The 14,263-nt window shown below is 45.1% G+C and overlaps 1 protein-coding gene across 2 annotated transcripts; it reads right to left on the minus strand.

Moving 5' to 3' along the window:
- Window positions 1-1,690: 1,690 nt before the first annotated feature.
- On the minus strand, window positions 1,691-6,208 carry SRSF6 (serine and arginine rich splicing factor 6). 2 transcript variants are annotated; one of them, XM_031605609.2, is made up of 6 exons: window positions 5,956-6,208; window positions 5,544-5,692; window positions 4,156-4,283; window positions 3,716-3,924; window positions 3,289-3,378; window positions 1,691-3,166 (listed from the first exon to the last, which is right to left on the minus strand). In XM_031605609.2, the coding sequence occupies exons 1-6, from the start codon at window positions 6,060-6,062 to the stop codon at window positions 2,812-2,814; spliced, it is 1,038 nt and encodes a 345-aa protein (XP_031461469.1). In that variant the 5' UTR covers window positions 6,063-6,208; the 3' UTR covers window positions 1,691-2,811. The 2 variants fall into 2 exon arrangements, with proteins under 2 accessions (XP_031461469.1, XP_031461468.1); XM_031605608.2 differs by having other exon boundaries at window positions 5,535-5,692.
- Between the last annotated feature and the right edge of the window lie 8,055 nt (window positions 6,209-14,263).

Raw genomic sequence — 14,263 nt, forward strand, 5'->3', positions numbered from 1 at the left:
CTCGAAGTCATACTGACGCTGGCAGGCAATGCAGATTAAAGTTAAGGCAAATACAAACAAGTCAACATGAAGCCCTGAGTGATAGTGTATTACAATATCCCCATTGAGGTATAATAGCCATTGGCATTCCTTTCTGAGGGAGAAATTGCAAACGCTGTTTATCAAAACTGTTTATCAACAGTTCCAGACACATTACAGACATGAGGTGTTTTCACCAGCTCACTTTAAGGCAGGTACTTACCATCACATAAAAGGCCAATGTGGTGGCAGGTGGATGGTTGGACTGGATTATCTTTGGGGTCTTTTCCAACCCTGGTGATTCTATGATTTGCACCAAAACAACATTTAAGGGGAGAGGACTCAGAAATGAAAGTAAAACAAGGAAAGCCCAGAACAGACTCCAAATGCATTCACTGCGACTCTCAATAATTTTTACAGAACAGCACTGATTTCCCCTTCAATATTTGCTTTAAGACAAAGCATTTTAAATCAGACCTACACATCTGATGACCATGCATGTTCATCACTCAATTTTTTCCAAAAACAAATTTATGTTGCATCGTATCAAGTGTGGAAAAAAAAAATCAGCATGCCTAACACATGCACACCCCTGAAAAGATGGTTCCAACATCAGGTTAAAATCTGAGCTGAGTAACACCAAATGCTTTTGCCTTTAACTGTTCCTGCTACATGTTGCAGCTGCAAAAGGCTGCATACATGCAAGCCTTCCACACTCTTCAAGTTTAAGACATTATTCATCCAAATACACTTTTGCAAAGTCTAAAAGATCTCAAATGTACTTGATCACATACACCAGACTGAGTTTTTTCTTAACTCACAATATAGTTTCAAGGAACACATATTTTACAGAGCCCCCAGAGTATAATCCAAGGGTAGTAGCTCTCCAGAAAATCTGACCTACATCCTGAAAATGACTAAAAATATATACACACCCCACCAAAAAAACAAGGAAGTACAATGTTTTTGTGTAATTTTAGGGGATTAAAATCTTTCCATTCATGTATCTTAGAACCATCCAGCCTCTATTAAAGTTTCCAGTAAATACCCATAGTTGAAGAAGGGAAAGTTGAAGAAGGGAAAGTTTTATGAGCAGCTCTTCCATGCTTGGGATAGACACAACGCACACAATAGTAATACATATTTTGGCACCACAAAGCACGAAATGAAATCATTTCAGTTCAGGTTTCACTAGGGTATGTGCTTAGTAGTCAGCCAACTTCACTCATCTTTCAATCCCTAGAATAGCTACTAATGAACAGCAGGTAAAAAAAAGAAAGCTCAGGCCTTCCAGCTGCGATCAGGAAGTGATGAGAAATCTTCAGGTAAAGCAACTCCTGGCAAGTTACCATCACAATGGTCACACTGGAATATGCACCAGATACTCTCTTGTGCATGATCCAATTATCTGAACAGATATCTAAAATCCTGCTAAGTCAGATGTTCTTACATTGTCACATCTGAAAAGACAATGAGCAACAAAAAGAATTTCTTAATGAAAAACTGTAGTTGGCTGACCAGTTCATCTCAGGCACAAAACCAAGTTTGATTTTGAAAGCTCCCAACTTTCCTGCTAAAAAAAATAGTTGATCAATGAAAAGTGTAAAGCAAGAAACTGATTTCACCAGCATGAGACAAAAAGAATTCCATTGCAAGCCAACAAACACAAGAGTTTGAGTCACCAATTTAATTTTATACAAGTCAAACTACACATTGTATAAAGAGTACAAGGCAGTTCTAATGTTGCATGTTACAAAAATCAATTCAGCTATAAAGGGGAGTTTTTAGGATGAGTTCTATTCCACAATTTAAGTGAATTGGCAACTGTGGTTTAGCAAAGCATTCATTAAGACTAGAACTCTAGCTTGAAGAGATTACACTTCCAGTAAAGTTCAAACACAATATGATCTTAGTTCTGAAGCAGAATGTTAACATAAATGAGTCTAAAGGGAGCAGTTTTATTTTAGCTAGTTTTCATATCCAATAGATATTTCAAGGCTGACAAATCATACAACATACTAGTGGACTTCAGCTACACCCAAGAGACACATTGGTGTCTGAGAACTGCCACTTGATAGTCAAGCAAAAAAATGTCAAGCTTTCATTCTTTTACGTTTCAAAAAGTATGATTCGTAGCAATACTGCACGACACAGGTTAGAGTACCTTTGTTACCTTTAATACAGTCACAGTATTGGGGAGGAATGTTCTTTTGGCAAGTTAAAATGCAAAACAAATGCTCCAACTTGAGTTTATTGCTGGTCTAGCCTTCCTAGTTTAGTTTCCTGCTTATAGCTTTGCAGCCTGCTTCCACAAATGAAGATAAACCAGACAATTCTGATCTGTCCAGCAAGACAATCTTGCCTTTGGTAGCAAGCTGTAAAACTACTAAGTCAATGATACTCATAGTTCTAAAACCATGGAGAAAAAAGAAGGAAAAAAGCCCAGATTTAAGCCTGTTATATTCAAATTTTAATATAAAAACCACTCCGCACTATAGAGTAGTTAAGTTACTCCAGCAGAAGTGTTATAAAATTAAAAGTTCTAGCTGAATGTTTAAAAAAAAAGAAACAAAAAAGGTGGGGGGCGTCTTCTGCTTTGTACCACACCTTCTGATCTCTTATTTTCAAATTTAGGATACAAATTAAAGCTTTATGCCTCATTACTTAGTTCATAGGCCATTCACTCCTGCAAGAGAAAAAACCAACTTCTGAAGAACTAACGTAACACTAATGGCCTGACAAGTAGGAAAAATGTTCCGTAATAGTGTGCAAGGTATGAGGAGAGTTCTAGTCTTAATCTCTTGAGCTAGATCTTGATCGTGAGCGAGACTTTGAACGAGATCTGGAATGGGACCTCGATGCAGCTCTTTTGGGTGGTGACTCTGAACGAGCCTTGGCAGATGGCTGCTGCGGAGAATTGGAACGAGACCTACTCCTTGACCTGGATTTAGACTTGGTATCTCCTTTACCATTTTCTTTGGGAGATCGAGACCTGGACCTGGACCGAGACTTCTCCGACTTCTCCTTAGATCTGCTGTGAGAGCGTGACCCCCTGTCAGACTTGGGTTTCGATTTGCTCTTTGATCTGGACTTCCGGCTTTTAGATCTGGAACGTGAGCGGTCTTTGCTTCGTGACCTGGATTTAGATCTTCCAAAAAGACAGACAGTTTATATTTCAGCATGAACTGAAATATACTTGTAGCCATTTTAAGTTCTTACCAATGAACAAGCAGCAATTCTTCTACTGGCAGAAAGCAGTGGATCACTTACCTGGAACGACTTTTAGAGACACTACGGGACCTGCTGCGGCTGCTCCTACTTCTACGACTTCTGCTTCTAGATCGTCTTCTAGATCGTGACCTAGACACATTTAAACACAAGGCAGGTCCTTACTGTTTGTTTGGTGTGCCATGCCCCATTATTAATCATAGAGAAACTGTTAAAGAACTTCTCAAAGCAACCACATCAAGATATACCACTAATCCACCTCAACTCAATATACTGTCAATTAATCTTATGTAAAAACTCTCATACCCTACTTCACTGCATTATATAAACAACATTCTCAGCAATCACCCCATTCCTAAAGCACCAAGAGAAGGTAAGCTCACTCAGTAGGTCAGGTTGCAGATGCACACATACATTCTTAGTTAAATTAAACTTGTCAACGCAGAGACCTACATATCCCACAAGTTACCTTGACCTGCTGCAAGAGTAAGATCGTCTATGGCTTGACCGTGGTTTGTCTTCAACCAGTCTGATCTTCCTCCCATTTATCTCTGTGCCATCCAGTTTGTCCAGGGCACGTTTCATGTCCGAGTACGATCGGAACTCAATTACTCCTTCATTTGTACGTTCTTTGTGAGCATCCGCATAGGTCACCTCACCAGCTTGCCTCATAAAATCCTTTTAGGAGTAGATGGAAAATTACACAACTATTTCATATGTAGCTTGTATTCCACAATTACATTAGCTTAAAAGATAAGCCTGAGCAAATGAAAAAGCATTGTGTGCCAACACTCATGTGCAAATGCTTCTCAATTATTTCCACCAAAATCAAAATAACATTTACACAGAAAGGAAGCTACTGCCCACTACTGATCACAACACATTCTACGATAGAACGCTAATACATACTTTCAAATCCTGCCAACTACAGCGACTGGAAAGGTTTTCAACAATCAGTCTGTGCTCAGTACGAACAGGTGGTCCATATTTATCTCTTCCAGATTGTCTCCGACTGCTATATCCGCCACCACCCCCACCTTTATTGTACAAAGAAATAAAGTTAGATTGTCTCCTAGAATGAAGAAAATTAAAACGTTCTGAAAAAGTTAGTTAAACAGTTATATTTACTGGAGTAGGACTTTATTTCTCTACACCTCCAATAAACTTGCAATTTTGCCATAATATATACTAATGGCAAATCAAACAGACTGAAATCCTATAAGTCTGTCTTCCTAAGATCTGTTAGAGAGTGACTGCTCCTTATTAGATTCACCTTGCTAAGTTTTATTTTACAGAACATTGTAAAATATAAAACTTAACTGATTTACATGCATTTCTACATTTTACAAAAACGTTTACTAGTTACACTAAGTACTTACATCACAGTATGAGGTTTTTGGTGGTGGTTTGGCCACAAAACACGCAAGGTAACAGTCACCTAGTTCAGTTTAACCAGTTTTGTCTAACCCTTGGAATCCTCACCATCACCCTGCGTCTAATGGCAAAAGGCTGCTGTCGTCATGGCTTCCGGTAAGGTCAGCCAAAGGGTCATAGGGCAAGGGTCACACAATGTATGGAAAAGCCATGGCCAATCAGGAAAGGCAGTCATCTTAGCCTCAGTGGACACAGCCTCAGCCCCACTGGTCACTTTTAAATTGAAACATCAAGGACTTGTTAAAAAGTTTGAAATTGAACATGCAACAATTTTAAACAACATACATTCGATTCTTTTAAACAGACAGATTCCCACCCCCCCCAAACACCACCATTTCAGAGATTACTAAACAGCAAACCACAGTACTTCATTTACAGTACCGGGCAGTTAATGCACACACAGCTCAGCTCCTCAAGAAGCTACACGAGCTGAGCACAGAAAAGTTCACAGCACGCCCCACAAATACACCAGACTGCTGCTCGAAATCCACCCCCACCCATCACCACTGACGGCTTCTACCCCAATTAAATAGCGATATCTACTCGTTAACATTAGCGATGGAACACCACTCTTTTATTTAAGCGCTCCTACGAGTAAGGAGCCCATGTGTTAGCAGAGCACATCTTCTCTAAGCTATGAGAAACTCTCTCTAGAAGAAGGCCCCAATTTCGCAGCCAAAATCACTCCGCTTATATTCTCTCTCAATTTTTTTTTTAGGGGTACCCGAGCGCAGCGCGGCGCCGCGACAAACGGCCGGCAGCGCTCCCAGCGGCGCCCAGGTACCCCGCACACACACCGACCCCCAGCGCGGCCCCGCCCGGCCCTCGCCCCGGCAGCCCCCCGCAGAACGGACCGTACTCACTGCGGCTGCTGTAGCTGTACCCGTCCCTGTCGCGGCGGGGGCCGCGGGCGTGCTCCACGATCACGCGCTCCCCGCACAGATCCTTGCCGTTCAGCTCGTAAACGGCATCGTCGGCGTCGCGGGAGTCCTCGAACTCCACGAAGCCGTAACTGGGTGAAAAGGAACCGCTCCGTCAGCCCCGGCCCCGCCCGCCGGCGGCTCCCGAGGCCGGGACAATGAGTGCCGCCCCACCGCAGCGCCCCCGCTCCCCCCCGCGCCGCCGCCATTTTGAGGCGGGCGCCACGCGGCAGCGGCGAGAGGCGCGGGCCGAGCCGCCAGCGTGGGGGATGGGCGGCCCCGCGGGGCCTTGGGGGGGAAGGGAGGACGCGCCCGGGCGCTCGCAGGCCGCTCCCGGCCCGCGGACGGCGCTCACCCGTTTTTGAGGTCGACCTCGAGCAGGCGGCCGTAGCCGCTGAAGAAACGCTGGATGTCCTTCTCCCGGACATGATAGCTCAGGCGGCCGATGTACACGCGCGGCATATCCGCGGCCGGAGGGGAAGGGAGGGGGAGAGGGGAGGGAGAGGCGAAGAAAAAGAGAAGGAGAGACGGAGAAAGAGGCAAGCAGAGAATGGGAAGCGTACGACCCCAAGCCCACAACCGCGCCGCCGCGGCCTGCTCCGCAGCACAATGGCGCCCGCCGTCCGCCGTCCCTTTTATAGCGGGGAGGGCGGGGCCTCAGCGGACGTTGCGGCGATCGCGGGTAGGGGGCGGGGCCGAGGCCGTGACGTCACCGCGCTGCCCGAGCGGGCCGGTGGAAGAGAGGTAGGTTGGGCGGCGTGTCTGCGCGCATGCGCGTTCTTCCGCACGTGCTGGCGCTCGCTGCGCAGGAACCGCCTGTGCGCATGCGCGGGGCGCTGGCAGGCTTTGACTGGGAGCGTCGTTCCACCCATCCTTAGCGGCGTCTCCAGATCGTGGAGCTGCGCGGCCTGCGCCGCCCCGCCCGGCCGTGCTGTTGGTGCGGGAGTGCGGCCTCCGTTCGCGGCTCGGCCCCGCGGCTGCCCCGCTTTGGTGCTGCTCCCGTCGCTGCTGAGCTCCCGTCACCAGCCGTTCTCTGCCCCGTTACTGTCATTTTTCACTCGTGCTCTTTAAGAGGATAAAGATCCAGGGGAAATTTGAAAAACAGTGGTTGTGATTATTCATGTGAAATTGTCCGTGCTGGCGCCCACAGCAAAGGAGAGTTGGATGCTATCATCTGGAGGAGGCAACCCAATTAGGTAATTCTTGTTAAAATGCCCTGTGCTGGCTTTCTGACAGTATGTAAACGTCTGCTAATGTTCAAGGATAGGAGGAAAGCTAAACCTCTTCTTAGGGGCTTCCCTGCAGGTGGAAACTCTTCATCATCAGAGCTTAAATTAACTGCTTTTTCAGGAAAGGCTGCGGCTCTGTATTTTCACACAGCCCATGGAAATCCTGCCCTGTGACACAACTGCAGTGTCTCTGCCTCTCTGCATAAGGAGTTTCTTTTCCCCCCTCCAGCAGGTAAAAAAATTCTTCACAACAAAAGTGTTGTTTGTGCACCCTCTGAGCTACAAGACTTCAGCTGCTGTTTATTTCACTGCTATCTGTTTGGACAGTGCTGCAGGAATTGAAAGAAACAGTCAGCTTGGCTGTGGGTCATATGGAGCATAAAAGCACAGGCAGTCCCAGCACTTTCTTGGTTGTGTTTTGCTTGCAAAGAACTGTGACTGGGGCCTACCTACCCCAAACAAAGTGGTGTCAAGTTTTGCAAACAAAAACAAACAAAAATTGGTCTTTCTGTAACAAAATCCATTGGACAAACCCATCTGCCAAGAGCCACATCAAGTTAGAAAAAAATAACTAAATGAATAAACAACAAAGTATAAAAGAGAGAAAGGTCTAGAATGGGTCAAAATAGCACTAAAATGCATAAAGGAATGTCTAGGATAGCAAAAGACAGAGAGTTGCCCGATTCCATCTCTGTTTGGTCTGGGTCATTCCTAGCAGCATGTCTTGCTGATGAGGGGAGTAGTGCTGCCTGGACCTTTCCAGTTCTGGACTAGAACACATCTAAAGCCCATCCAGTGATAGAGGAATTGTACAGTTATCTTCAGTGCAACAATGCCCATTTCTCCAGTGAATTTTCACACCTGTGCACCAAGTGCAAATATCAGAGGATGGGACTATATGAAGTTCCATATTTCATATGCAATACTGATATACCAGCATGGGGTGATGCACCTTTGAAGCCTCCTAGGGCTCCCATTATACACTTTGGGAGGACATCTCAAAGCTCGTGTCAGATGACTACAGAGAGAGACTTGCTGTAAAGAATGGAAAGCGATCCCTAGTGCTTGGAGTCGTGCTTGGAGCCATGCTTGGAGTCATGCTTGAATCTTGAAGCATGACTGTTCTGTTATTTTGTTCCTATACTTGAGAGACAAAGGGACTTCATGGTGCTTCCTCACTGGGTGCTGCGTCCAACGTCTGCCTCTGGTGCACTTTCAAGCCATTTTGAAATCCTTGATTCCCACACCCCTACCCTTTTTTTTCCCACTGGTTGTCCCCCATAATCACTTGCCTGCTTTTCACTTTGCTTCTTTTTCCACTGATATTCTTCCACTTCAGGGGGCTTAATGGCCGAGCTAAGGTCAAGCTGACAGCTAGGAGGAGAACAACAAAAAATCTGCCTAGGCAGATGTCAGGACCCATATGACCAGTCATGGCTGTGATTAGAGGCATAATATTAGCCTTCACTTATAGTCTGTTGGTAAAGCTGAGGCAAGAAGTGGCTGTAAAAAAGATATGTAGAGACCAGAGATGAACCTCACCTCTTACACAGGCCGGGCCTGCTACTAGATGTTACTCACAGGAGACACAGATAAAATCAATTGTTGTCTTCTTACTTCTGGATCAGTGGCCCTGGGTCATTTCCCATCCCTATCTCTGTATTGTCCAATTTTTATGCCCCCATTATTCCATTCTTATTCCTGACACAAGTACGCATCTTTTTTTTCAAAGAGATATGTGTTCCTGACCCCTGGGAGCCCAGAATAAATGGCTCAAATGTGTTGACTGGCCAGGCTCACCAAATCAACTGGTTCCACAGAACTGTAAATTGCAACTCTTTAGTTCAAACCTCTGATGCATTTTCTTGGGCACTTAAGACAAAGAAGGAACAGAGAAATGGAGAAAGTATTAGTCTTTCCACACAACTTCCACAGTGGAAGGTGAGAGAAGCGTCATAAGAAGAAATTACAATTCATCCTTTTTCTTGCTAAGGGTGAAAGGCTCTCTTGTTACAAAGACTTGAAGTCTGTAATTAATCATAATCTGTGAGATACAAAGCAGAGCTCTGGTAACTTTTTAATGGTATTTTTTTGTTAGCCCAATAAAAATCATATGTAATTTGTCTGTCTTGTTGAGTTCTAATATTTGGCTAGTGATTATTTCTTATAATCTGTTGTCAAAGGAGTCCTCAGCGTGAAATTGATGATTTTTCTCCAATCTTGCCAGCAGCAAGTACAGACATATATGTGTGTCTCATGAAAACAGTATAAAATATGCATATCCTGAATTCATTATGGTCAGCTATTTGTTGCAAGACTGACATCTCAGGACACTGCTGTCAGGTCTCTGACAGTATTGCTGTTACACTTTCCTTTCAGATCAACAATTCCCTGTCACGTCTCTGACAGAGAACCCAGTTCTGAGCTCAGGATGCTGCTCGAAAGGCAAAATGTGCAGGCTGCCTGGACTGGATTTTTTGTTTTGCTTGCATTTTGCCTCGCTTCTTTAGGTGAATGTCATAGTCACTGATATTGAAGGGTAAGTTTGTATTCGCAGTTAAAATGGATTTGTAGTTAAAGTAGATTCACAGTTAAAATGGATTCACAGTTAAAATGTTAAAATAAAAGAGTTGCAAAAGCTGTCATCATCCAGTCATGGTACAAACTAAAAAATGTTTTGAAGTGAGTAGAGACACAAGAGATGTTAACGGCTCCCAGGGGCTATTGTTCAAGCAACTCATCCATCTGCTGTGGCTTAGCAGATCCTTCAGAGCTATCATGCTGGGTCAGACTAGTCACTGACTTGTGAATGTCTGCCTGGGCTTTGGACCAAGACTGGACCTCTTGACACATACACACACATCCACTCAGAGGGCGGTGAGCACCTGGCACAGGCTGCCCCATCCCTGGAGGTGCCTAAGGCCACACTAGATGGGGCTCTGGGCAGCCTGGTCTGGTGGGGAGGCAGCCAGCCCATGACAGGAGAATGGAACTCTATGATCTTTAAGGTCCTTTCCAGCTCAGGCCATGCTATGATTCTGTGTTTCTGTGATACATGCAAATCTGCTGAATTGACAGTAACTGTTTCTGTGTGTTAGTGGCTAGAACGTGATTTTTAACGCTTTTTTCTGTTGTGCATTTAGGTGTCCTTACATGTTTTGTGGGCACTCCCTGGGCATCATCAGTGCCCAGTTAAGGGCAGCAGCCAAGTGGCTTTTGCAGCTTGCAGTCTCTTTGTTTTCTCTTCTGCAAAAGTTTCATTTCCCCATGTATCCATTTCCTAAACAGAGGCACCCAATATAGGTCTGGAGGTATCCTTATACAGCGTGGACTTACACATATGAATGGAGATAGATATCCTTGGGCAGTAGGTGTGTTTGTTCTTCTCCCTAGTAGCACTGCTAGTGCGATGTGTGCTGTTTGCATCTCCTATATGGTCATAGATTCCAGCAAAAATACACTCTCCATGTGGACATCCTGCCTGTCCCTGAGAAATGTCACAGTAATGTCATCTATTCTGTGCTCAGACAAAGTACTCATTACATACTGAGACCTTTTATTATTATTCAGTTTGGGAAGTGTATCTAAAGGTCTCTTGTTTCATTTTGTCTTATATAAGTTTGTAAGATTGATTGACCTATATGTATGAGAAATGTAGATACAGCTGCCACATTGCTATTTTCATAAAGTGCCACAGAATATACGTGGTGTTGTCTGTGCTTAGGCCAAAAAAATCTCTGATTTGGGATGTCTCCAAGTCTGGATCCCCAATCTCTGCTACCTTGCGAGAATATAAAAGGTGAATGCTCAGTGAGGTAAAAGTGACTATTTTCAAATGCCTTCTGTCCAGCATCTTATATCACTGGAAGAACAGAGCAAGGATTCCCTGCTTGACTGTCTTTAAGTGATTCTCCTGATGAAAATATATTTTGAGCCTCTTGCCTCTAGGCAGAATAGGGCCCTGAGAGGTTATCACTAACTCCAGTCTGTTGTCAGTAGAGATTATCAACATCTTTCATATTTTGAAATTTTGATGAAGTTATTTTCATTTCAGTAGCATTTCGATTTTTTTTTTTTCCTGCCAACCGTCATTTCTGCCTTCCACTGTGATTCACTGCTGCGTTATTTAGCAATGGTACTGACTGCCCAGCAGAGGGGTGTAGAAACCAATATACAGACAGTGAACTGGCTCACATTTCCCCCATTTTCCCATCTGCTCTCTGTAGTGGGCAGCTCCCACTCTCATTTCAAAGGATGCCGGCCCCACTTGTAGCAGGAACGCTTCACAAGCCATGGCAGCTTTCAGGCTGAGAGCCATGGAGTTGTGGAAGATTGGACCATTTGTCAGCAGAGCCTAGTGCAGGAGCCAGCCCCTTTGCTCTGGGCAGCTGTGGGGCAGCGTGAGGATTGCAGGGAAAGCGTGCGTAGTGGAGATGAGGCCAAGCCATCCAGGACCTTGAGGCACTGTGGCCCAGCACCAGCAACCTGCTCACTGTGAGGTGATTTTGCTGCTATGCTGCAAGCAGTATGCATACAAGATACTAGCTAGCTGTCTACCAGCACAAAGATTTCTGTCTGGGAGCACTAGGTGAAGGAAACCACCAGGAAACACTCTCCACTGTGGGATGAGTCCAAGGCAGGCTGTTTTAGGGACAGAGTTTTCCCAGCCTTTCCCATGTGATGGAAAATCAAGTTGTCCTTCCATGTCCTGGCCACACATACACATGTATCCCCAGCACAGATCTGGCCAGTACCAGGCCTGGCATTATTTGCTTCAAAAGCTTCAAAAACTGGCAAAACATCCATCTCTGTCCACACCAGTATATGCCAGCAAGTTGGAGGTTGTGTGTGCCACCAATGATTTGAGTGGGTAATGACTTGCCTGTGAAGAGTAGCTGTGTTTTGCCCTCCTTTTGCATCCCTTTTGTTCCAGCTTTGCACTCACACTTAGCCGTGGGCTTGTCTGCCATTCAGACAGCTGCCCTTAATGTGTGTTTTCCTGACAAGACACTTAGGGGCCTTTAAATTATGTCCAAATTTCCTTCCCTCCATCTGCTTTCCAGTCCTGTCCATCTGCTCTCAGTTCATGTCAGTCCTGGCTGAAATTTGTAACCACAAGGCTGTTTGGTGATGCAAGTGCAAGGAGCCCAGTGGGGCAAGCGCTCCCCTGGGCCTGCCTGCCCCATTCCCCTGACACTGCCAGTGCTGCCTGCCAGCTCTGTTGCATGGCAGTAGCAATGCATAGGCCTGCCTGCACTCAGCTCTACTTGTCCCTGCAAGCAACCCCTGTGCTGTTACCATGTCCCACACCCACGCTCATGCTGCTGCTGTGTCCCCTACCAGCTCTATGGAAGGTCTTGTGGCCAGCCACGAAGTGCTCACCCAGTTCCATGTGTGCAGCACAGATAAGAGTGTTGGCCCCTGGCAGGGGGTGTTCTCGTGCAGGGGAGCTGGGACGAGCCTGGCCTCCGTGGTGGTTTTCCAGGTGGGTGGGGATAGGGCACCAAAACCACAAGTCTGGTTTGTGAGTGATGAGTTACTTGGTCCCTTTGCATGACATTCTGGAGGCTTCTTATTGCCTTGTCCAGCTATTCTTCTTGCCCCTGGAATTCTGCACTTCTTAGTTTGAACTGAAGCAGAATTCTCTGGACTCTAGCAGCTAGGGCAAGTGGAGGGACTTGGTAGCACTGTGAAAACAGTGCTGACTCATTAAATTAACATCACAGAAAATGCTCTTTGCATTTAGGAGATTAATCATAGCTCTTTTTTTTTTAAAGCCTCTGTAACTTCTGTGAATCTCTTTTCTAAATCCTTCTTTATGCTGCCCATGCTACTTGACTTCTCTGGTGCAGGCTGAAATTTATGTAGCATTAAAAATCCCACTCCCAACAATAAAACCTAAAATGTTCTGGACTAGAAATTCAAAGAGATGGTCTCCCTTAGAGAAGCAACCTGTCAGAGCTCCTGCCAAACTTGCTCAAGGGGGAGGGTTTGCAGAAGGGAGGAATATTAATAAAAAGTTTTTCTGGAAGGAAGTGGAAGGTTAAGGCTTGACTGCAAAACACCTGACCTGCTGATGTTTCTGGCATGGTGCTGGTGGCACACATCACTTCCAGCTGGGGCAAACCTGGCTGGCCTGGTGGAAGCCAGCTTAGGGTGCTGGCAGGGATTTCAGCTGGAGCACCTGCATGAGGCCAAGCAGGAGAGTGAGGGTCTGCTGTCACAGGCCGTGGAGAAGTATGGAGGAGCCCCAGTCTCATAAGATCTGCTGAGAAGAGATGTTGGAGAAGAGCAGGCAGAAGATGAGATGGTGGTGGATAAGGGTTGGTGGGCCAGCTGAGGCATTCTGATACTCTGGGCCCAAGCTGAGCTCAGCAATGAATTTTGGGCATCATCCCTTTTTTAGAGAACAGGAGAGTAATTCACTCACTCTGGTAGGCTCTCAGCCTTTCTGTTGAGCCTGGAGACCAGTGCTTATCCACTTACCCTGAGAGCCAAACATGTAATGGATAAGACTTTCACATATGTTGCAAGAATAAATATCAAATAATTTACTTTTGGATTTTGGACATAAGCAGAGATAGAGATTTATTCTCAGCAGTGCAAAGTGCCTTCTATGAAGGCACTTTGGGCTTCAGATTAAGATGTCTTGTGTTTATTTTTGTTTCCCACATTTTTACATGATCAGACTTGAGAATTGATTCCAGCAAAACATCTCTGGGCTATATCATGTATGTGAGAGAAATATTTAATGCCATACATAACTAAGCATGAAAACATCTGGTGCAAATAAATTCTTGCAGGATTGAGCAGTCTTTTGTGTGTGCTTCCAAAGCTCAGCCTCGAAGTTTCTATTGAAATAAGAACACATTGGTACCTTTTAAATGACACAGAGTCAGAGATCAGCATGCTTGTGGATGGTAACATTTCTGATTTTTTTAAGAAGCATGGTTTAGTTTTCACCTGGTAAAACATCACTCAGAAGTTGTTCAATACAGTAAATCCTTTAACAGTGGTTTTTCAGTAAAACCTGAAATGTGTCCGTTTTTTTCAGACAAATTAAAAATGTGTTATCAACCATGCCTGTAGCATTGGCTACTGGGGCTGTCTGCACTCCTGGTGCCTTGCTGGTGCCTGTAGCCATGCACAGAGCTTCTCAGGCAGCAGCAGATTTGTGAGTTTCACCTGAAACTGTATGTTTGAGATCTTTATGAGATGTCATAGAGGACCTTGAAAGGTTCTTGCTCTTGCTGTAGTGATCTTGCTACAAGTTGTATCTGGTAGCCATGTAGGTGATATGCAGAGATTTCCCCACTGCATCCTGCATCCAGTCCTTCAGCAAATAGCTGTCATAAGCTGGGCTGAGCCCTCAGGCAAGACATCCCTCAGTCCTCAGTCAGGATGCTGTACTGATTATCATGATGACAGGCGCCA

The sequence above is a fragment of the Phasianus colchicus genome, chromosome 17 (assembly GCF_987193195.1).
Source record: "Phasianus colchicus chromosome 17, bPhaCol1.hap1.1, whole genome shotgun sequence".
Classification (NCBI taxonomy): domain Eukaryota; kingdom Metazoa; phylum Chordata; class Aves; order Galliformes; family Phasianidae; genus Phasianus; species Phasianus colchicus.

What these genes read in the sequence shown, in the direction of transcription:
- SRSF6 (XM_031605608.2), bottom strand. Translation starts at nt 6,062, where the DNA reads ATGCCGCGCGTGTACATCGGCCGCCTGAGCTATCATGTCCGGGAGAAG. An exon ending in GAGGTCGACCTCAAAAACGG is followed by an intron (nt 5,693 to 5,955) that starts GTGAGCGCCGTC and finishes CTTTTCACCCAG; the next exon opens with TTACGGCTTCGTGGAGTTCG. An exon ending in GTCTCTAAAAGTCGTTCCAG is followed by an intron (nt 3,167 to 3,288) that starts GTAAGTGATCCA and finishes TCTTTTTGGAAG; the next exon opens with ATCTAAATCCAGGTCACGAA.